General features: G+C 47.1%; 2 protein-coding genes across 2 annotated transcripts; both read left to right on the top strand.

The window, feature by feature from the left end:
• The first annotated feature begins 3,424 nt into the window (after positions 1-3,424).
• On the top strand, positions 3,425-4,372 carry LOC101948676 (olfactory receptor 52E4-like). The gene has a single exon (XM_005314922.3). The coding sequence runs from the start codon at positions 3,425-3,427 to the stop codon at positions 4,370-4,372; it is 948 nt and encodes a 315-aa protein (XP_005314979.3).
• Positions 4,373-19,332: 14,960 nt separating this feature from the next.
• LOC135972576 (olfactory receptor 52E4-like) lies at positions 19,333-20,331 on the top strand. The gene has a single exon (XM_065551087.1). It carries the CDS (start codon positions 19,333-19,335, stop codon positions 20,329-20,331), a length of 999 nt encoding a protein of 332 aa, XP_065407159.1.
• Positions 20,332-22,675: the final 2,344 nt, after the last annotated feature.

Genomic DNA, 22,675 nt, shown 5'->3' on the forward strand with positions numbered 1-22,675 from the left:
TTCATGGGGAGAGGGGAGGTTGTTACCCTGATTTTTATCTGCTGAGAAATATGGAGGTGCTAGGGCTCCACACTGGAACTATTGTTACAAATATTCAACATGGGCAAGACATCTTAAATCTTAGATTCATTAGAGAAGGTGTCTGACTTATGATGCCTGAAACTTTCAAAAAACAATTCAGCCGGCCGCAGACACCCAGCATGGGAAATTTCTGTCCAAATGGTTAAAGTTTGACAAACTTAGAAATAACTGAAATTGAGGTTTTCTAATTGAAGGTGTCAGACACCCATAACTGACGGCGGTGCCATCAGCAGCACTTACAATGGTCGATCCATTTATGAATCCAATTCTGCTAAGCTCTTTGCTCCAATAATGTTGGTGTCAAAAAGTTCCACAGGCCAAATATGATTTATACATTCAGTCTTTCAATGGAACTGAATGTTCCCTTATTCATGTGTTATGAGATGGAGTAAACATCAATGCCTGATTTACTTTCTTAATTAATAATTTCATAGGGTTCAATCTCAGATCTTAGATCATCCATTCTGACATACTGTATAACACAGGCCATTACATTTCACCTGGTTACCCCAGTATTGAGCCCAATGACTGGTGTTAGACTGAGACCTGGTGTAGACTAGGATTTTACATCATTGAATCATAGGCTTGGTCTACACTAAACCCCCAAATCGAACTAAGGTACGCAACTTCAGCTACGTGAATAACGTAGCTGAAGTTCGAAGTACCTTAGTTCGAACTTACCTCGGTCCACACGCGGCAGGCAAGCTCCCCCGTCGGCTCCGCGATACTCCTCTCGTCTAGCTGGAGTACCGCAGTCGACGGCGAGCACTTCCTGGTTCGACTTATCGCGTCCAGACAAGACGAGATAAGTCGAACCCAGAACTTCGATTGCCAGCCGCCGAATTAGTGGCTGGGTGTAGACATACCCATTGAGCCACAGGGTGAGTAGGGGCCGCAAGTGTCATCTAGTTTAGCCTGCTGCTGGATGGAGGATTTGTTGCATCTAAACCATCCAGGACAGATGGCTCCAGCCTTCTCTGGAAAACTGTGAGCGAAGGAGCTTCCAGAACCGCCCGAATCACCTGTTCCATTGACCTCCTGTTTGGACAGGTATGATGTTTTTCATTAAATTGCATCTAAATCTGCTCATATTCCATCCGTGGGATCAGCTTTGTCTTTCCTCTCTGGAACCTTTCCAGTTTCTCTCAATCCTTCCTCTACATTGGTCACCAAAACTGGACCCAGTGCTCCAGCTGAGGCCTCACCAGTGCTGAGTATCACAGAGTCATAGAATGATAGAGATTAGGCTCATGACGTTATCTAGTCCAAACCCCTGTTAAACGTAGGACTTACCCTGAGAGAGGCATATATCTGGGTCTGCAGACATGGGGAATTGGAGAATCCTCCTCTTCCCTTTGCAGTTAGTTCCAATGTTCAATCACCCTCAGAGCTAACAATTTGGCCCTTATTTCCAGCTGAAATTTGCCTGGCTTGGGCTTTCCTCTGTCTTTCTCTGCTATATTACAGAGTCCATTATCACCCACAGATTTCTCCCCAGGAAAGTCTCCATTTGACCCTCCTTTGGATAAGGTAAATAGATGAAGCTCTTTAAGTCTCACACTCTCTAGAATTCTCTGCAGCCTTCAATCCTTCTTGTAGCGCTTTTCTGCACCCTCCTAATTTTTCAATATCCTTTTTGAAATGTGGACCCCTCAACTGGACACAGTCAGTTTCACCAATGCCATGTGCAGAGGTAAAGTCCTCCCCCTGCTCCAACTCTGCACTCCCCATTTATACATCCAATGATCACATCAGCCCTTTTGGCCACAGCATCATACAGGTAGCTCACGATGAGTTGATTGTCCACAATGACCCCAAATCCTTTTCAGGGTCCCTGCGTTCCATAGTACAGCGATCTAGTCTATTGGTCAGGCCTGCATATTTTCGTAATGCAGAACAAAACTATTTCTTGATATCTACCAATGTCTTTAATGTCCCTTATGAACTTTCGTAATTTGTACTGATTTCAATCTATTTTTTCCTGTTTCCCATTTGTTATATATTGCTTCCTCCTACCCCACCCCATCCCACTAGTTACTGACTTGGTTTTTTTCACTGAACCAGGTTTTTAGCCAAAGCTCTCCACTTTCTTGACTGTGGAATTGTGTGTCTATCTAACAAACTCTTCTTAATGAATTCCCAATTGTCACTCCCATTTTTCTGTCGCATTTTTTTTTTACTCCCAATCAGTTTTGCTCATAATTTGCCTCAGCTCTGAGGAATTAGCTCCTCTGAAGCACCAAGTATCTATAGAGATTACTGTGTGGGAAATGTTCTCTGGCACTGATTACATTCCAAAGGAGAAACAATCTTTAATCTTGCTCTTCTCTATCATCTTGCCCCTTCATTGTCTTTTTTTCTACGTAAAACAGTTCCAGACCTTTCAATCTGTCTGCATCTGGCAGCCTCCCCCATTCTCAGAGCCTGTCTGGAAAACCCCCTTTCTATCTGCTACATGCTTTATAGAGACTGGGTGACCAAAACGGAGCGCATGTGCAGAGCAGGTTTTTCTCTTTGCCATTCCTTAGGCATCTGAACATTGTCTGTGTTTTGGCCATTTGTGCGACTGAGCAGCTGTTTGTCAATGATACTGAGAGATTTTCCCTGTGGTGTGTTCTAATTGGGATGTTTTCCCTGGTATACATTTTGGACAGGGCCGGCTCCAGGGTTTTGGCCGCCCCAAGCAGCCAAACAAACAAACAAACAAACAAACAAACAAACAAACAAACAAACAAAAAAGCCACAATCGCGATCTGCGGCGGCAATTCGGCGGGAGGTCCTTCACTGCGAGCAGGAGTGAGGGACCGTCCGCGGAATTGCAGCCGAACAGCTGGACGTGCCGCCCCTCTCCGAAGTGGCCGCCCCCTAGCACCTGCTTGGTAAGCTGGTGCCTGCAGCCGGCCCTGGTTTTGGAAAAGGTTTGGTGTTTTTTGCACTCTCACATTTTGAGGAACCAAGTAAATGGTGAATGGCTTACTACAATGACAAACTAGCCTGGCTTTCATTGCACTAAGGAACAATGATGGAAAGCCAGTATCCACATTTGTGTTTTCTGCTGGTGCCTATTAAGGTTTCCCACACCATGACATGTAGGAATTATTGATACATGGAGTACCATGAACATGAAATCAGTTGTTCATAATTCATTTTTCAGTGTGCAATTAGCAACCAATCTGCGTCACCCATGAGAACAGCCCCAAGTAGTGCATGTATGTCTCATATACACATTGTCTCTCCATCCAGGAATTACCCTAGTGCTTGGGCATATACAGGAAGCTAGGGGAACCTAGGATACATGCAGCAGATACCGTTTGCCTCAGAGTTGGACCTTCTCTCCTACTTCATGTCAGATTTCAACACAACCGACTTCACCAACCCCTCCACCTTCATCCTGCTGGGCATTCCTGGCCTGGAGGTGGCCCATGTCTGGATTGCCATCCCCTTCTGCACCATGTACACCATAGCCATCTTGGGGAACTTCACCATCCTATTCATTGTGAAGACGGAGCCAAGCCTCCATGGGCCCATGTACTATTTTCTCTGCATGCTGGCCGTCACTGACCTGGTCATATCTACATCCATTGTGCCCAAAACATTGAACATCTTCTGGTTCAATTCCAGGGAGATCAATTTCAGTGCCTGCCTCACCCAGATGTACTTCATTCAGTGCTTCACAGTTATGGCATCTGGGATCCTTGTGGCCATGGCTTTTGATCGCTACGTGGCCATTTGTGATCCCCTGAGACATTCCACCACCCTGACAAACCACAGGGTGGCCAAGATTGGCCTGGCGCTGTTGTTGCGCAGCAGCGTGCTCGTAATGCCCAATCCCATCCTGGCGAGGCAGTGGCCATATTGCAGAACCAACATCATCCCACACACATACTGTGATGGCATGGCTGTGATGAAGCTGGCCTGTGCTGACATCCGCGTCAGTAGTTACTACGGCCTCTTTCTGGCATTCCTGGTGATTGGTGTGGATGTGTTTTCTATCACTGTGTCCTATATCCAGATCCTCAGGGTCATCTTCCGCCTCCCCGCAAAGGACGCCCGGCTCAAGGCTTTTAGGACTTGTGGCTCCCACCTCTTTGTTTTCTTAACCTTTTGCATCCCATCTCTGTTCTCCATCCTCACGCACCGGTTTGGGCAGAATGTCCCCCTGCACCTCCACGTTCTCATTGCTAACATGTACCTCTTGCTGCCCCCCATGCTGAACCCCATCATCTATGGGGTGTGGACAGAACAAATCAGAAACAGGCTGTTCTGGCTCTTCACTTATAAAGGGACCTAAAGTTGTCTCCTGGTGCTCTGGTTCTCAGACCGAGCTCCATGCAGAGCTGGCTGGTGCATGGTGCTGCACCCTCTTCCCATAATCACTGACTGGGCAGTCAAAGAGACATGAAACCCTTTCCTGACCTTACTGTTCAGTGTCAGTGTAACAAACTGGGGAATCGGTCTATGTAGAACTCATTGGGTTTCCACCTTTCCAACTGCTGATAACCGGACCCCCCAAGCCCCACCCCTTACCCCCACCTCTTCTGCCAAGGCTCTCTCCCTGCTCCTCCTCTTTCCTCCATTCTTGCTCCTCTACTCCCCATCCCCTGAAACTCACTGGATCATTTTCACCTCCCTTCCTACACACCCAGCTGCAAGGGAGCCATTTCAAATTTAGGCTGGGGCCCACCATAACCGTGTTTCCAGGGGCTACTTAGGCTCTTGAAAACTCTAGTGTTTTGGGAGATAACACCGCAAAATTTTTGGCAGGAGCACTGCATCTAATTCCTATGTAAAAGAGAGAAAATTAATTAAAGATTAGACCCACTCCACTCTAATAGTAATATGTTCTGACATCTTGTGGGAAGTCACATAAGGGACATTGGTTAGGTTTAAAATTTATATCCATATAGATATAGTTATAGATCTTACTTAGTTACTAACTCTGCTGAGAGAGAGACCCCATCAGGACTCCTGGGTTCTATCTCAGCTCTGGGAGGTGAGTAGGGTCTAGTTTGTTTCTACAGAGGGCAGATATATCTGGGGTCTGTATAAGAACATCAGAATGGCCATACTAGGGGAGACCAATAGTCTATGAAACCCAGTATCCTTTCTTCTGACAGTGGCCAATGCCATGCACTTCAAAAGGAATGAACAGAATACAGCAATTGTCAAGTGATTCACACCGACTCCAAGCTTATGCCAAACAGATGTAAGGGATACCATCCCTGCCCATCCAGGCTGACAACCATTGATTGAGCTATCCTCCATGAACTTCTCTAGTTCTTATTGCGACCGTGTTATAGTTTTGGACTTCATGACCTCCCATGGCAAAGAGTTCCACATGTTGACTGTGAAGAAATACTTTCTTTTGTTTGTTTTAAATCTGCTAACACTTCAGATACAACAATGGAAATGCCAGACAGCAATAATGGGCCCTCAGCACTGACAAAGAATTGCAAAAGAGCTTTGTCTTCCTGTGAAGAATGGCTAAAGGGGCCCATCAGAGGCATGTGTCCATGTCACCTGATACTGGAACCATATTGAATTCTGTACTTTTCCACAAGAAACTGGTGTGGGGGTCAAACGAGGAAACAAAGGACTCCTGCCTTATGTAAGTCCTATTTCAGGGTGGAGAAGGATGTCATCCTGGTGGTCCGTTCTCCCCTGTTACCCCACCCAAGATGACTGCTGGAAACAACTAAGACTGAACTGGGAGAAAGAACTGGACCAAGTCTGGAAGGGCGTCTGGCCTGTGAAGGAGATTAATACAATATAGAAACTGGTTACATGTGAGTTCTCACCCTAAATGTGGTTCTAATAAGCTTAGTCTGCGTGTTCTGTTTTGCTTTCTTCATAATCTGCTACCTCCTTAACTAATTAAAATATAACTGCTATTGTTAATAAATTTTGTTCTGGTTCCAGTTTATGTGATTTCTAACTGGAGGGGCATATGTTAGAAACTGTGCATAACCTCCTCCATATTGTGGGAAGAGGTGAATTTCATATAATTTTGTTTTTTTTCTCCAAGGGGGGCATGGATATCTGGTTGCTGTGCACGCCCCTTAAGCTGAGCCTTCTCAGAGTGGATCTCTGTGTGACGGGTTCGGTCACAGAGACCCCCTTGGGACTGTCACTTGATGTGCTGAGATACCACTGAGACTGACCCTTCTGCCAGCCTGGGAACCCCTTGCCATTGTCTTGCTGAATCAGGCGCTCCAGCCCAGACACAGAGACTGGGCCACACCCCTCTGCAGAAGATACAGACACTGAGTTTATTTCAGCTCTAGGGTCGTTCACTTAAAAGGGACTTTTCTCAGCACCCAGTTGCATAGCCCCAATGGGATCTAAACCCCAGAAAAATCTGCCTTACACAGTATAAAATTGTATACAGTATAAGTTGTATTGTTCACCCTGTTTATCAAAGAAAGAGAGATATGAGCAAACTGTTCCCCCCCCCCCCCAGGTAACAATTACTTACATGGGTTTTATTAATAAACAAAAGTGATTTTATGAAGTTCAAAAGGTATAATTTAAGTGGTCATAACAGATAGAATAAAGTAAGTTACTAAGCAAAATAAAACAAACATGCAAGGCTAAACTTAATACACCAAGAAACTTATTACAACTAACAGCTACTCACCCTAGATGTTATTTCAGGTAAATTCTTTCTCAGGTCAGTGTTGTCCTTTCTGACCTGGGTACAGCATTTCTTGCCCATCCCTGTACTTATGGTCCTTTTGTTTACAGGTATTTTCCAGTGTTTCTTTGGGGTGGGGAGGCAGTCTGTGAAGCCATCTGGAGACACACATTGTTTACTTCCCCCGCCTTATATAGAATTTTCCTAAGGCGTGAAACCTTTGTTTTCCCCCCACTTCCCTGTGGAAAAGTACCAGCTTCAACATGGATTCCAGTATCAGGTGACATGGTCACATGTCCCTGCAAGACCCCAGTCTCCATTCCTTATAGGCTGACTCACACATGCACAGGAAGGTTACGCTTTATTATCTGCTAATAGGCAATTAAGCCCCATCTGTCTTCCCCATTGAAGACCCTGAAGTGTAAGCAGAGGGAGTGACCCAAAGCCATGAACGTAAAATATAGATAAACAAGACCATATTCCTAACTTCTTCTACAAAAATGATACATGTATGCAAATAGAGTAATCATATCCAGCAAATGACAGTCTTTCTAGAGACAAGTTCCATGAGGCATTTCACATAAAGCATATTACAGTCTTGTCATATTCATATCCATAAGCATATTTTCATAAAGCATAAGGAGTACAATGTCACACACTGTCTCTGTGGAGCTGGGTGTGGCCCTGCCTGTGTGCTTGGTTGGATAAGGCTAGGGAGCCTAGCCCAGCAAGTCCAGGTAAAAGGGGGCCCACACTGGCAGAAGAGTCTCTCTCAGTAATGCACAAGGGGGTTCAACCCATTACACAACCCCTTTTGCAAGGCCTGGGTCTATTTGCTTTAATGAGGCTGTGCCCTGAAAGAGAGAAACAGGAAAGAGAGTGTGCCCAATGGGAGCTCTAGGAAGGGCGTGCTAAAGCAGACAAAGAGTTTGGGGGAGCTGGGCATGAAACTAGTTTCAGTGCCTTGGTGTGCAGGTCTCTGCTCCCAAAGAGAGGCACTAGAATGGAAGCTGCACCCCAAGAGTGGGCCTAGAAACCCAGAGCCAGGGCCTGAACGCTGCTCCAACAAGATGTTCTCTTCACCCAAATGTGGCTCCTCTGCTTTCAGTTTTTCCCCAACTGCTCTGGTTGAAGAGCAGACCCAGCCAGGTTCCCTGCAGGAAATGTTTCCTAAACCAGGCAGTGCCAGTTTGGAGTCAGGGAGAGGGTTTGTCTCTCCCTTTGAAAGTGTTCCCCAGAATGGAAGAGGCAGCATGTCCCTTTTGTAGTGGGTTTTGTCCCATCTCTCACTCTCTCCCTCCCCATGCATTTGTGTCCTTCTCTCCCTTTCCTTTGTAACTCACACACATGCCTGCCTGTCTCTGCCACTTCTAATATGCATCCCACCTTAGGTGCCAGTTAGACACACTCCAGGGGCTGTCAGGTGTAGCACTGGGTATTGCTGCATCAGAGGGCTGAGCTGGTTGTCAAGAAGCAGTGTGCATTCCTCTGGTTATTAATCCAGGTAAAATGAAGTCCCTGGCCATGACCATCAAGCAGCCTGCAGCTGCAAACTGCAACCTGCTTAGTAGTAACTTGTGTGGAGGGATTGCTGGGCTGGTGGCAGCTTCAAAGACAGGGCTGGAGGCTGCTCGAAAGATGCGGGGGCTCGTAGAGCAGCAGCTGCTGCTCTGTTCCCTTCTGCGGCCTTTCTGGGGATGTCCTGACATCAGGCTTGCTACAAAGCTGCAGCTCTGTAGAACAATGGGTACCACAGCTCCCGTGGATGGGAGTGATATGGGAAGGCTGAGGAACTCCAGGCTGACGTTTTCAATGCTCCTGGTCTCCAGCCGCTGCTCTGTATCAGGTGGCAGCACAAGATCAGGAGTGAGGCTATACTGAAGCCAGTAACCCTCCCCCCATCAGCTATGTTAGTTTTGGCAGCTAGAATGAAAGACCAGCAACATCTGAAGTGGGCACACCAAGGAGTGACATTATATGGCCAGTCTACATAGGAACCAGAAGCGTCAGTAGCAAAGAAGACTGTGCACGAATATACAACCAGAGCCTCTTAATCACCTTCCCAGAGATCGATCTATGCACACTCGGTTTGCAAGGAGGCTAAGTTCCTTTGGGGTTTGCCACGAAGATGATGATGGTGACTGACGGGACAAATGGCTCCCCGGATACTGTGGCAAAACATCTGTTGAACCAGTAATGTGCGTGCGGCTGAGGTCTGACAAACAGAAAGTGCAGGTGACACTCGCTGAATAAGGCAAGTGAGAGGGACATTGTACCTCAGCTTGCTTTTCCCCTGTGGTACAGCCCAGACTGGAGGACAAAATATGTTGTGTGAGGTGTCAATGGAAAAGCAGGGGTTTGCTGAACATGATTATCCTATCTGTATGTGTATCTAATTTTTATATCTGAAATTATGAATATTGACTATGTACCTGTATTTCAAATGTGTTTGCTTCTGTTGTAACTCCCACAAGCTAGTTTATACCCCTGTAGCAAGCACATTGTGAATGGATAGTCTAGTTGATGCCCCATCTGTGAACACAATGAGCCATGGGAGAAGCTTATCTCCACCCGGTGGACTTTCCAGTGAATGTTCTAGCCAGGGTATGGGCAATGGCCCTTGCTATGACTCAACAAACATGCAAGGGCATGTGACACTGGACTCCATCTTGTGCCTGTACTTTCCCACTAATTGTGCTGCGGAATTTTGCTTAGAAAAATGAAGTTCCATCCACAGGGCGGGCAAGATGAAAGGTGGAAGTCACATCACCACTTGGCCTCATTCCCCCACAACTCAACACCTTGAAACACCTTAGGAAAAAGGACTGAACTGGGGATGTGTTCCCAAGCTGAAGAGATTTCTAGCTCCTGTATGGAAGAATGGTGGACTGTTTGTATCGTCATGGTGATACACAGCTTGATTGAAAATGTGTCTAGTGTTAGATTGCAATTTTGTTTATTTTTTAGGTAACCAGCTTTGATGTTGCGTTGAATGGACACCATTTCTCTGGACGTTTCAGCCATTTAGTTAGAGTAAATCTTTTCTCAGTAGTTTTTAACTCTTTAGACCTAACCCTAATTGCCTTCTCTGCAAGGGTTAAAACCACAGACAGTGAGTCCTAGGGAGACCCCTGGAAGAGAGGGAAGCTATCGCATTCCCAGGAATTCTTAGGGAAGCAGGAAGTGAGTTGGCAGGATGTCAGGAGAGCCAATGGTAAGAGAGTGTGGGCTTTTGAATTGTGAACAGCAGCCCCCTTCCAGGTTCCTGTCGGCTGGGGAAGCAGTGCTGGGAGATGTAATGAGCCAGGCAGCAAGGCTTTTGCTGTCTTTTGCTGCCTGAGGGGGAACCGGCACGCAAAGGGTTCAACCTGCAAAACCAGGGAGTCCAAACAAGCAGGGTTTTTTTTTCCAGTGCATGCATTTGCACTGCGGCAGAGTAGCCCTAGAGCAACCAGCCTTCCCAAATAGGGTGACCAGATTACAAGAACCAAATACTGGGACACATGGGGAGGCGGGGCCGAACCAAAAATAATAATAATAATAATAAAAAAGCCAGAGCGCCGCCGAAGCAAAAAAAAATGCCCCAAGCCAAAATATCGGGACCGACCATACATCCATTGGGACGCGGGACAAACAACTGAATATCGGGACAGTCCCGATTTTCTCGGGACGTCTGGTCATCCTATTCCCAAAGCACCACACCAAGCCAAAAACAGCCCCAGATCCGGGCAAACATCCAACTCCATGGCAGACATGCGGAGCAGGGATCAGACACAGGAGAATGCCCCTGAGGGGCCAGGAGGGAAAGGTGCTGTGGGGGCAGAAGAGGACAGTGGCGGCCACAGGCAGATCTCTAACTGTGGGCGAGTTGGAGTCCTTCCTACCGATGCGGCGCTTCGAGCTGGAGGCAGAGGAGAATGAAAGGCAGAGGCAGAGGAGCTCTGAGCTGGAGAAAGCTGAGAAGCTGGATGCTGCAGCTACACCGACCAACCCAGGGGGCATTGCCAATCCTGCTCCAACTACCGCTCTCCAATCCAGGAAATACCCATTGTACAAGGTAGGAGATGATGCGAAGGCCTTCTTAGAAAATTTTGAAAGGGCCTGTCTTGGGTACAGCGTCTCCACAGACCAGTACATGGTGGAGCTGAGGCCACAACTCAGTGGACCCTTAGTGGAAGTGGCAGCTGAAATGCCTAGAGAAAACATGAACAATTATGAGCTTTTTAAACAAAAGGTCAGAATTAGGATGGGACTCATGCCTTGAACATGCCCGTCCCTGTTTCAGAGCCCTAGGGTGGAAACCAGATGTGGATATCAGGGGCAGACGCTAAAAGACTATGGAAGAGCTGTCTCTCCTAATGTAAATGGAATAGTTCCTAGAGGGTGTCCCTGAAGAGATCCTGAAGGGAAGCCCAAAACCATAACAGAGGAGGGGGAGATCGGAGCCAGATGGGTGGAAGTGACAGAGAGGACCAGAACTAATAGCAGTTTGTGGGGATACCAGAAGGGGCACCCAGAGATGGCATATCAGCCCTGGGGGCAACCCAAGGGCCTACCTCACAGGGAGGAGCCCTCTCCACCACAAGGGAGACCCCAGATGCCCTCTCGTCCGACAACCCCATTCTCCAGCAACCCACCTTGCTCCAGTGACAAGCCAGCTGGGCGATGTTTTAAATGTAACAAGCTGGGGCTTGTGAAGGCCAACTGCCCCAAGAGCACTAGAAGAGTGCAGTTCATTGCACCGGAGTCACACCATGAATCCTCAGGCCCAGATGCCTCTCAGATACCCCCAGAGCAAAGGGAGACCCTGAATGTGGGCAGGAAGAAGGTTGTCACATGGAGAGACACTGGAGCACAGGTGTCAGCTATCTACCAGTCCCTAGTGGACCCCAAACTCATCAATCCAGAGGCCCAAGTAATGGTTCAACCCTTAAAGCAGACTCTCTTGACCTGCCTACAGCCAGGTTAAGGGGCCATTACAATTGGGGAAGCAGCAATGGGAGGGGGTTACACCTTCTCCAGGGACTAACATTTTGGCCTTTGTGGACAAACTGCAGAACACTATCAGAGACGTTTTAGCCCTTGTTCAAGAAAACCTACAGAATGCTCAGCAGGAACAGAAGGCCTGGTATGAACGTTCCTTCAAAGTAGGTGACCAAGTCATGGTCTTGAAGGCACTCCAGGCCAATAAGATGGAAGCATCATGGGACGGGCCGTTCAAGGTCCAAGAGCGCCTGGGAGCTGTTAATTACCTCATAGATTTCCCAGACCCTTACCTTAAGCCTAAGACGTATCATGATAATTCTCTAAAAGCCCTTTTATTCCCAAGAATTTGAGGTTCTTCAGTTCGCAGCCCAGGAGAGACGATGCTGATTGGCCTGAAGGAGTCTACTATGAAGGGGAAAGCGATCGTGGCATTGAGGAGGTAAGCCTCTCCATGAACCTCGGACATGAACAGTGACAGCAGATCAAGGAACTGTCCACACAATCAAAAAGACTAACAAGAAACTTCTTTGGTGGAGTTTAGCTCTCCAAGATTTTGATTTTGAAATACAACACATTTCAGAAGCTTCTAACAAAGTGGCTGATGCACTCTCCCATGCAGTCATCCTAACCCTTACCCTAAAATTATCCCTGTATTCTGAGTCATTGTATTCCTTGAATGTGGGGACTATTGTTTAGTTCTTCATGTTATCAGTAGCAATTTTAGTATGTGCATTTAGTATCTTAACTGTTTTTTCCTAGACCTCCCGGAAGAAATCACAGCCAGAGTGGACCAAACCTAGACCAGGCTGCCCAGCATCGTCTGTGATTTGGGGGGGTGTAGTGAATTGGGGGAGGGGGTAACACCATTTCTCTGGACTTTTCAGCCATTCAGTTAGCTAAAATCTTTTCTCAGTAGTGTTAACTCTTTAGACCTAACCCTAATTGCCTTCTCTGCAAGGGTTAAAACCACAGACAGTAAGTCCTAGAGAGACCCCTGAAAGAGAGGGAAGCGATCACAGTCCCAGGAATGCTTAGGGAAGCAGGAAGTGAGTTGGCAGGATGTCAGCAGAGCCAATGGAAAGAGAGTGTGGGCTTTTGAATTGCAAACAGCAGTCCTTCCTGATTCCCATCGGGTGGTAAAGCTGTGCTGGGACGGCCATCTTGCCTGTGTCAGCACTGCCTCTGTCTCCTCCGCCTGCGCTAGGGTGACCAGATGACAAAGATGAAATATCAGGACGTGGGGGGGTCTGGTGGAGGAAAAAAAAAACCCACCGGAGCACCTCCCCCGCCATTGCCACTGCCGCCACCCGGCGGCACAGCCTCGTCTCCACCCGACTCTATGGTGGCCGCAACAGCTGAGCGGGCCCCGGCCCAGAGCTGCCAAGCCCACGTGCTGCGTTAGATCCCCGAGGCAGCCTGGCTCGCTTCCCAGCCGCCCTCCCCGCCCGGGCCGGGCCACTCCGTGAGCCATGGGCGCGGCACAAGGGACCCAGGCCTGCCTCGCCTTCTTCCGGGGGCTCGGGTGGAGGGAGCCGCTGCGGCATCTCTGCTGGGCCGTGCTCACCTTCCTGGAGAAGCTGGACTGGAGCAGTTCGCAGGGTGACTGCTGGGGGCCACCCCCTCCCTCCAGGCTTGGGCCGCCATACAGCTGATCAGCGCAAGCCTGGGAAGGAGGAGGAATGGGGCGTGCTTGGGGAAGAGGCGGGGCCAGGGAATCAATTGGCAAAGATCTAGAAGATAATAAGGTGATAAGTGAAAGTCAGCATGGATTTGTCAAGCACAAATCATGTCAAACCAACCTGGTAGCTTTCTTTGACAGGGTAACAAGCTTTGTGGATGGGGGGAAGTGGTTAGGGGGACCAGACAGCAAATGTGAAAAATCGGGATGGGGGTGGGGGGTAATAGGAGCCTATATAAGAAAAAGACCCCAAAATCAGGACTGTCTCTATAAAATTGGAACATCTGGTCGACCTAGAAGTGGTAGATGTGGTATATGAAGACTTTAGTAAGGCTTTTGATACAGTCTCGCATGACCGTCTCATTAAGAAAGTAGGGAAATACAACCTAGATGAAGCTACTATAAGGTGGGTGCATAACTGGTTGGATGACCACTCCCAGAGAGTAGTTAACAATGGTTCACAGTCAGGCTGGAGAAGCATAACGAGTGGGGTTCCTCAGGGATCAGTTCTGGGTCTGGTTCTTTTCAATGTCTTCATCACCAATTTAGATAATGGCATAGAGAGTACACTTACAAAGTTTGTGGATGATACCAAGCTCGGAGGGGTTGCAAGCGCTTTTGAGGTAAATAGAATGAAATTCAATCAGGACAAATGCAAAGTGCACCTCTTAGGGAAGAACAATCAGTTACACACATAAAAAATGGAAAACGACTGCCTAGGAAGGAGTACTGCAGAAAGGGATCTAGGGATCATTGTAGACCACAAGCTAAATATGAGTCAACAGTGTAACAAAGTTGCAAAAAAAAGCAAACATCATTCTGAGATGTATTAGTACGAGTGTTATAAGTAAAACACGAGATGTAATTCTTCTACTCTACATCACCCTGATTAGGACTTTACTGGAGTATTGTGTCCAGTTCTGGGCGCCCCACTTCAGCAAAGATAGGAACAAATTGGAGAGAGTCCAGAGAAGAGCAACAAGGATGATTAGTGGTCTGGAAAACATGACCTATGAGGGAAGACTGAAAGAACTGGGCTTGTTTAGTCTGAAAAAGAGAAGACTGAGAGGGGACATGACAACTGTTTTCAAATACTTAAAAGGTTGTTACAAGGAGAAGGGAAAAAAATTGTTCTCCTTAACTTCTGATGATAGGACAAGAAGCAATGAACTAAGTTTGGACATTGGGAAAAACTTCCTAGCTGTCAGGGTGGTTAAGCACTGGGATAAATTGCCTAGGGAGGTTGTGGAATCTCCGTCATTGGAGATTTTAAAGAGCAGGTTAGACAAACACCTGTCAGGGATGTTATAGATGGTGCTGGTCCTGTTATGAGTGCAGGGGACTGGACTTGATGACCTCTCAAGGTCCCTTCCAGTTCTATGATTCTATGATTCTATTATTACCTGAGAAGGGCCCAACACAAGGGGCCCTGAAATGCAGCAGGGCTTCTGGATGCTTCCATAACACAAATAATGATCGTAAATAATCAGCACAATAATTCAGCCAAATCAGGGCCTAGCCCCACTTCGCCTTTAGCTACAGATGAAGGTCAAAACATGCTTGCCAGCTACAGAGCATTAGTAACTTGAATACAGGTGGACACGGTGCCCCTCTTGGGCTCCGACAGGAGAATTCGTTCACTCTCATTCCAGTGGTCAAAAACCCAGGTGCTCTGCACCAGAGAAAAACCCCTGTCCGAGGAGCAGGCAGAGAGTTCAGCTATGGCAGGGATGGCCTCCGGAGCCACATGCAACTCTTCAGGAGTTAATATGCGGCTCCTTGTACAGGCACCGACTCCGGGGCTGGGGCTACAGGTGCCAACTTTCCAATGTGCAGGGGGGTGCTCACTGCTCAACCCCTAGTTCTGCCACAGGCCCTACCCCCACTCCACCCACTTGGTGTGATGGAGAGACTGTGGTTACAGCAGGGAAGTCAGGACTCCTGGGTTCTGTCTGTCATTCTGCCACTCAATCTGTGTGTGACCTTGGCTACTATCCAGCTATCCTAGGCATTTGCAGGGTATCCGACCCTATGGTGACCTAGGCACTATCCCTAGTTTCCTTACTAATCAGCTAGAATTTTTAAATATACACAAATGCACAGAGCAGCTAATTCCTCTCTGACTCAGTGGAGAGCCCCAGAGTTCTCGTCTCCCTTTGGGAAGGTTCCTTAATTACTGTTTACTCCTTAAGCTGGATAAAGAACACAGAAGCCCAGACAGGCTGGTCTCCAACCTGTTTACATCCAGATGCTCACCTCCCCCCTAGAGACTGAACAAACCCCACTGGGACTGCATACAGCTATATTATAAACAGTGCACACCCCTGTGTCGGCTCTTGGCGTGGGATGCTGCTGCAGATACTGTGGTGAGACAGGTGTGGGACACGGCTACCTGAGGATTCACAGGTACCCATCTCTTGCTGCTCGACTCACGCGGTACAACATGGGCATGATGGAATAGAGAATAGATCTGTTGTTCTTTCCATTCTGCACAGCCATTAAATATCACAGGGCCTTTCCCACAGGGGACGAGTTTGTTCCAGTATCATGGGTCAAAGCCTCATGTTTGCTGTGCACTCCCGCCCACCCTGGCTGAAGGCCTCCAGCCCTGAGGTTGCTGCATTTTAGTGGTGAAATATGTTAGTAGATGTACAATACAAATCCAAATTCTGAGGCTGTGGCCTGTACTTTACTCAGGCTGCACGGAAGCAAAATTCCCCTTGGAGAAAGATCTGAGTAAAGACCTTGAGTAATCTCCTCCTCTTGCATTTCAGGGTTCTGGCTGTTAATGGGGAGAGGGGTGGCTGTTACCTGACTTTTATCTACTGGGAAGTATGGAGGTGCTAGGGCGCTTCACTGGAACAATTTAAACAATTTTTTAGCATGGGCAAGACATCTTCAATACTAAATTCATTTGAGAAGTCGACTGAACTGTTATGCCTGAACTTTCAAAAAACAATTCAGCCGTCAGCCGACACCCAGCATGGGAAATTTCAGTCCAAAGGGTTAAAGTTTGACAAACTTAGAAATAACTGAAAATGAGGTTTTCTAATTGAAGGTGTCAGACAGCCATAACTGACGGCGGTGCCATCAGCAGCACTTACAATGGTCGATCCATTTATGAATCCAATTCTGCTAAGCTCTTTGCTCCAATAATGTTGGTGTCAAAAAGTTCCACAGGCCAAATATGATTAATGTAACAAATTTTCTTTTATAAGTGTTATACATTCAGTCTTTCGATAGAACTGAATGTTCCCTTGTTCGTGTGTTATGAGATGGAGTAAACATAAATGCCTGATCTACTTTCTTAATTAATAATTTCATAGGGTTCAATCTCAGATCTTAGATCATCCATTCTGACATCCTGTATAACACAGGCCATTACATTTCACCTGGTTACCCCAGTATTGAGCCCAATGACTTGTGTTACACTGAGACCTGGTGTAGACTCGGATTTTACATCATTGAATCATAGAGCCACAGGGTGAGTAGGGGCCGCAAGTGTCATCTAGTTGAGCCTGCTGCTGGATGGAGGATTTGTTGCATCTAAACCATCCAGGACAGATGGCTCCAGCCTTCTCTGGAAAACTGTGAGCGAAGGAGCTTCCACAACCTCCCGAATCACCTGTTCCATTGTCCTCCTGTTTGGACAGTTTGGAAGTTTTTCCCAAAATTTCATCTGAATCTGCTATGCTGGAGTTTGAACTCTTTTCCCACCCTCTGTGGTAAGACAGAACAACTTTTCTCCTCCTTTTCTTTGTCAACCTGTCCAGTATCTGAAGATCGCTGTCATGTTCCCTCTTAATCGTCTCTTTTCCAAACTAAACACACCCAGTTCCTCCAGCCTTTACACATATGGCTCATATTCCATCCCTTGGATCAGCTTTGTCTTTCCTCTCTGGATCCTTTCCAGTTTCTCTCCATCCTTCCTCTACATTGGTCACCAAAACTGGACCCAGTGCTCCAGCTGAGTCCTCACCAGTGCTGAGTATCACAGAGTCATAGAATGATAGAGATTAGGCTCATGAGGTTATCTAGTCCAACCCCCTGTTAAACGTAGGATCTACCCTGAGAGAGGCATATTTCAGCTCCCATGTCTTGCATGCTATACCTCTCATAATGCAACCCAAACTGTATTTTCTGTTTTTCCAATAGGAAAAAAATCCACACCCCTGAGAGATGAAGCTATATGAAATTAATCTCAGTGTAGACAGCACGAGGTAAGGGGAGGAATTGTTCTATCGACCTAGCTACCCCCTTTCCTGGAGGTGGATTTCCCACACTGATGGGAGAACCCCTACAGTCAGTGTAGGTAGTGTCTACACAGAAGCTCTCGCATTTTAAGTGTAGACAAGCCCTCAAGCAGATCTTCCAGAAAAGCATCCAGCCCTTTTGGCCACAGCATCGCACTTGGAGCTCACAATGAGTTGGTTGTCCACAGTGACCTCTAAATCCTTTTCAGTGTCCCTGCATTGCATAATACAGTGTCCTAGTCTGTTGATCGGGCCTGCAATCTTTCCTAATGCAGAACAAAACTATTCCTTGAACACATCTATCGATGTCTTTAATGTCCCTTATCAATTTTCATAACTTCTGATTTGTATTGATTGCTATCTATTTGTTCCTTTTTCCCATTTGTTATATATTGCTCCCACCCTGCCAATTGCTGACTTGATTTTGTCACTGAAAAGGGTTTTTAGCCAAAGCTATTTAAGACACTCTTCTTAATGGATTCCCGGTTGTCACTCCCATTTTTGTCTAAATATTTTCTCCCAATCAGTTTTTTCTGATAATGTCCATCATAGAATCATACATTCATAGAATATCAGGGTTGGAAGGGACCTCAGGAGGTCATCTAGTCCCACCCCCTGCTCAAAGCAGGACCATTCCCCAACTAAATCATCCCAGCCAGGGCTTTGTCAAGCCGGGCCTTAAAAACCTCTAAGGAAGGAGATTCCACCACCTCCCAAGGTAACCCATTCCAGTGCTTCACCACCCTCCTAGTGAAAACGTTTTTCCTAATATCCAACCTAAACCTCCTCCACGGCAACTTGAGACCATTACTCCTTGTCCTTGTTCTGTCAGATCTGGGGAATTAGCTCCTCTGAAGCACTAAGTATCTATAGAGATTACTGTGTAGAACCTGTCTGGAAAACCCCCTTTTTATCTGCTACATGCTTTATAGAGACTGGGTGACCAAACTGAGCGCGTGTGCAGAGCAGGTTATTCTCTTTGCCATTCCTTAGGCATCTGAACATTGTCTTTGTTTTGGCCATTTCTGCGACTGAGCAGCTGTTTGTCAATGACACCGAGAGATTTTCCCTGTGGTGTGTTCTAACTGGGATGTTTTCCCTGGTATACGTTTTGGACAGGGCTGGCTCCAGGGTTTTGGCCGCCCCAAGCAGCCAAACGAAGAAACAAACAAACAAAAAAAGCCGTGATCGTGATCTGCGGCGGCAATTAGGCGGGAGGTCCTTCGCTGCGAGCAGGAGTGAGGGACCATCCGCGGAATTGCAGCCGAACAGCTGGACGTGCCGTCCCTCTCCGAAGTGGCCGCCCCAAGCAGCTGCTTGGTAAGCTGGTGCCTGGAGCCGGCCCTGGTTTTGGCAAAGGTTTGGTGTGTTTTGCACTCTCACATTTTGAGGAACCGGGTATATGGAAAACGGCCCACTACAGTGGCTATCTAGCCTGGCTCGTGTTTCCTGCTTGTGCCTGTTAAGGTTTCCCACACCATGATGTGTAGGAATGGGCATTATCATGGGTCAGTTCTTCATAATTCATTTCTCAGAATAATGAAAATATCATTTTTCAGTGTGTGAAGAGCGACCAATCTGCTTCACCAATGAGAAAAGCCCCAGTAGTGCATGTAATGTCTCATATTCACATTGTCTCTCCATCCAGGAATTACCTTAGTGCTTGGGCACACACAGGAAGTCAGGAAAACCTACGATATATGCAGAAGACACCGTTCTGCCTCCGAGTTGGACACCTGCTTCCCTCCTGCATGTCAGATTCCAACACAACCGACTTCACCAACCCCTCCACCTTCATCCTGCTGGGCATTCCTGGCCTGGAGGCAGCCCATGTCTGGATCTCCATCCCCTTCTGCACCATTTATGCCATAGCTGTCATGGGGAACTTCACCATCCTATTCATTTTCAAGATGGAGCCGAGCCTCCATGAGTCTATGTACTATTTCCTCTGCATGCTGGCCGTCACCGATCTTTTATTGTCTACGTCCACCATTCCCAGAACACTGAGCATCTTCTGGTTCAATTCCAGGGAGATCAGTTTCAGTGCCTGCCTCACCCAGATGTACTTCATTCAGTGCTTCTCAGTGATGGCATCTGGGATCCTTGTGGCCATGGCTTTTGATCGCTACGTGGCCATCTGCGATCCCCTGAGACATTCCACCATCCTGACAAACCCTGTGGTGGCCAAGATTGGCCTGGCTCTGCTGATGCGCAGCAGCATGCTCGTATTGCCCACTCCCATCCTGGCGAGACAGTGGCCATATTGCAGAACCAACATCATCCCCCACACGTACTGCGAGGGCATAGCTGTGGTGAAGCTGGCCTGTGCTGACATCCGCGTCAGTAGTTACTACGGCCTCTTTCTGGCATTCTTGGTGACTGGTGTGGATGTGTTTTCTATCACCATGTCCTATATCCAGATCCTCAGGGCCATCTTCAGCCTCCCCACAAAGGATGCCCGGCTCAAGGCTTTTAGGACCTGTGGCTCCCACCTCTTTGTCTTCTTAACCTTTTGGATCCCATCTTTGTTCTCCATGCTCACGCACCGGTTTGGGCAGAATGTCCCCCTGCACTTCCATGTTCTCATTGCTAACATGTACCTCTTGGTGCCCCCCATGCTGAACCCCATCATCTACGGGGTGTGGACCAAACAAATCAGAAACATACTGTTCCAGTTCTTCACACATAAAGGGACCTAAAGTTCTCTCCTTATACTCTGGCTCTCAGACCAAGCTCCGTGCAGAGGTGGCTGTTGTATGGTGCTGCACCCTCTTCCCTTAAATCACTGACTGGACAGTCAAAGAGATATTAACCTTTTCCTGATCTTAGTGTGCAGTGTCAGCGTTAGAACCTGGGGAATTGGTCTATGTAGAACTCATTGGGTTGCCACCTTTCTTATTTCTGGTAATGGACCCCCAAATCCCCATGCTGTACCCCCACCTCTTCTGCCAAGGCTCTGTCCCTGTTCCTCCTCTTTCCATCATATTCCATTGCTCTTCTACTCCCTACCCCTGTCACACAGTGGATCATTTTCACCTCCCTTACCCACCCCCAGCTGCAAGGGAGTTGTTTCAGGTTTTGGTTGGGATGACGACCGTAACTGTTATTCCTGGGGCTACTTAGGGTCTTGAAAACTCTAGGTTTTTTTGGCAGATAATTTAGCAAAATTTGTGGCAGGAGCAGTGTATCTAATTCTAATATAAAAGAGAGAAAATTAAATAAATACTAGACCCACTCCACTCTAATACTAACATGTTCTCACATCTCGTGGCAAGTCACATAAGGGACACTGGTTAGGTTTAAAATTTATATCCATATAGATATAGTTATAGATCTTACTTAGTTACTAACTCTGCTGAGAGAGAGACCCCATCAGGAGTCCTGGGTTCTATCTCAGCTCTGGGAGGTGAGTAGGGTCTAGTGTGTTTCTACAGGGGGCAGATATATCTGGGGTCTGTATAAGAACATCAGAATGGCCATACTAGTCTATCAAACAATCTAATCTATCATACAATAGTCTATCAAACCCAGTATCCTTTCTTCTGACAACATGTCACTATATATATATATACTATTGTTTATTACCCTGTCTGCCCCTCCTTCAATGCACCAGCCCCTTTTCATAAGCAGATTTCCCTTACAGAAAGGTAGATTTTAAGTGGTTATAAGTAATAAGTGAACAGATCAATGTAGATTCCTCAAGAAATAAAACAAAATCACAATCTGAGTTCTATGAACTAGACAGGATTTGAGTCAACCCATGTCTCACCCTAATGGTACAAACAGTTTCCCAATCCTCCATACACAGCCTGGGATTTCTTCTTTCCAGCCTGGGACCTCCTGCCCAGTCAGAGTCTTTCATAATGTCTTCCCTGTGGATGGAAATTAATTTTTTACAAGCAAAAGCCCCCAGTACAGATAGTGGGAAAGTTCAGGCACAAGAGGGAGTCCAGTTTTACATGAGCTGGTCACACATCCTTTCATGCTTCGATGTGTCTTTGTAGGGACCGTTATCCATATTCTGGCTAGAACGTTCACAGTTAAGTCCATCAGATGGGGATAAGTTTCTTCCATTATAGCCCATTGTGTTCATGGAGGGGCCACCAACTTGAATAATCCGTTCACAATATGCTGTCTAGACTGCTCCTGTTGTAGTTCCCACAAGGTAGTTTACATCCAAACACATTTGAAATACTGGTACATAGTCAATGTTCATAACTTTAGGTACAAAAATGATACATGCATAAAAATAGGGTAATGATATCCAGCAAATCAAACATTTCCATTGATATATTACATGATATACAGAGGAGAAAAGCAAGCTGGGGTACATAGCAAAGGACGATGAACGAGTGTTTTCCCCGCTACCCATCACACACGCTAAAACTGTCGCTCTCTCACTTTCCTTGTTCAGCAAGTGTCACCTGCACTCATAAATTACTGGGCAGGCACAAGCTAAAGAGGAGGACACATGCCCTCTCCACATGACTCTTCCTTGCCTCACCCCCAGCCTCGGGCCCCCCCATCTTCTTCTGCCATTTAAAGTTGCCAGGTACCCGGTTTTCAACTGGAAAAGGGGATCTGGCAGTGTCTAGGTACTGCAGGGTGGAGGGAAACCTGGGGTCATTAACCCATGGCAGCCTGTGCTGCCTCCTACCTGCAGGCCGGCTCCTTCTCAGGCTGTAGGAGCCCCCATCCCAGCCCCAGGCAGAGGGAGCCCAGCTGGACGTGGGCATCATGAAGGGAGGTACTGAGAAGGACAACAGAAATTATGAGGGTTATGGAACAGCTTCCATATGGGGAGAGATTAATAAGACTGGGACTTTTCAGCTTGGAAAAGAAACGACTAAGGGGGGATATGATAGAGGTCTATAAAATCATAACTGGTGTGGAAAATTTGAATAAGGAAGTGTTATTCACTACTTCTTATAAGACAGAAGAACTTAGTGGGTGACCCCTAGTTTTTAAGCTGTGTGACTTTGCAGCAGGCTACCAAAGGCCGTGCAGGATGGGGAAAGCACCCCTCCCCCAGCCCAGCACCTC

Source organism: Chrysemys picta, chromosome 1, assembly GCF_011386835.1.
Source record: "Chrysemys picta bellii isolate R12L10 chromosome 1, ASM1138683v2, whole genome shotgun sequence".
NCBI lineage: Eukaryota > Metazoa > Chordata > Testudines > Emydidae > Chrysemys > Chrysemys picta.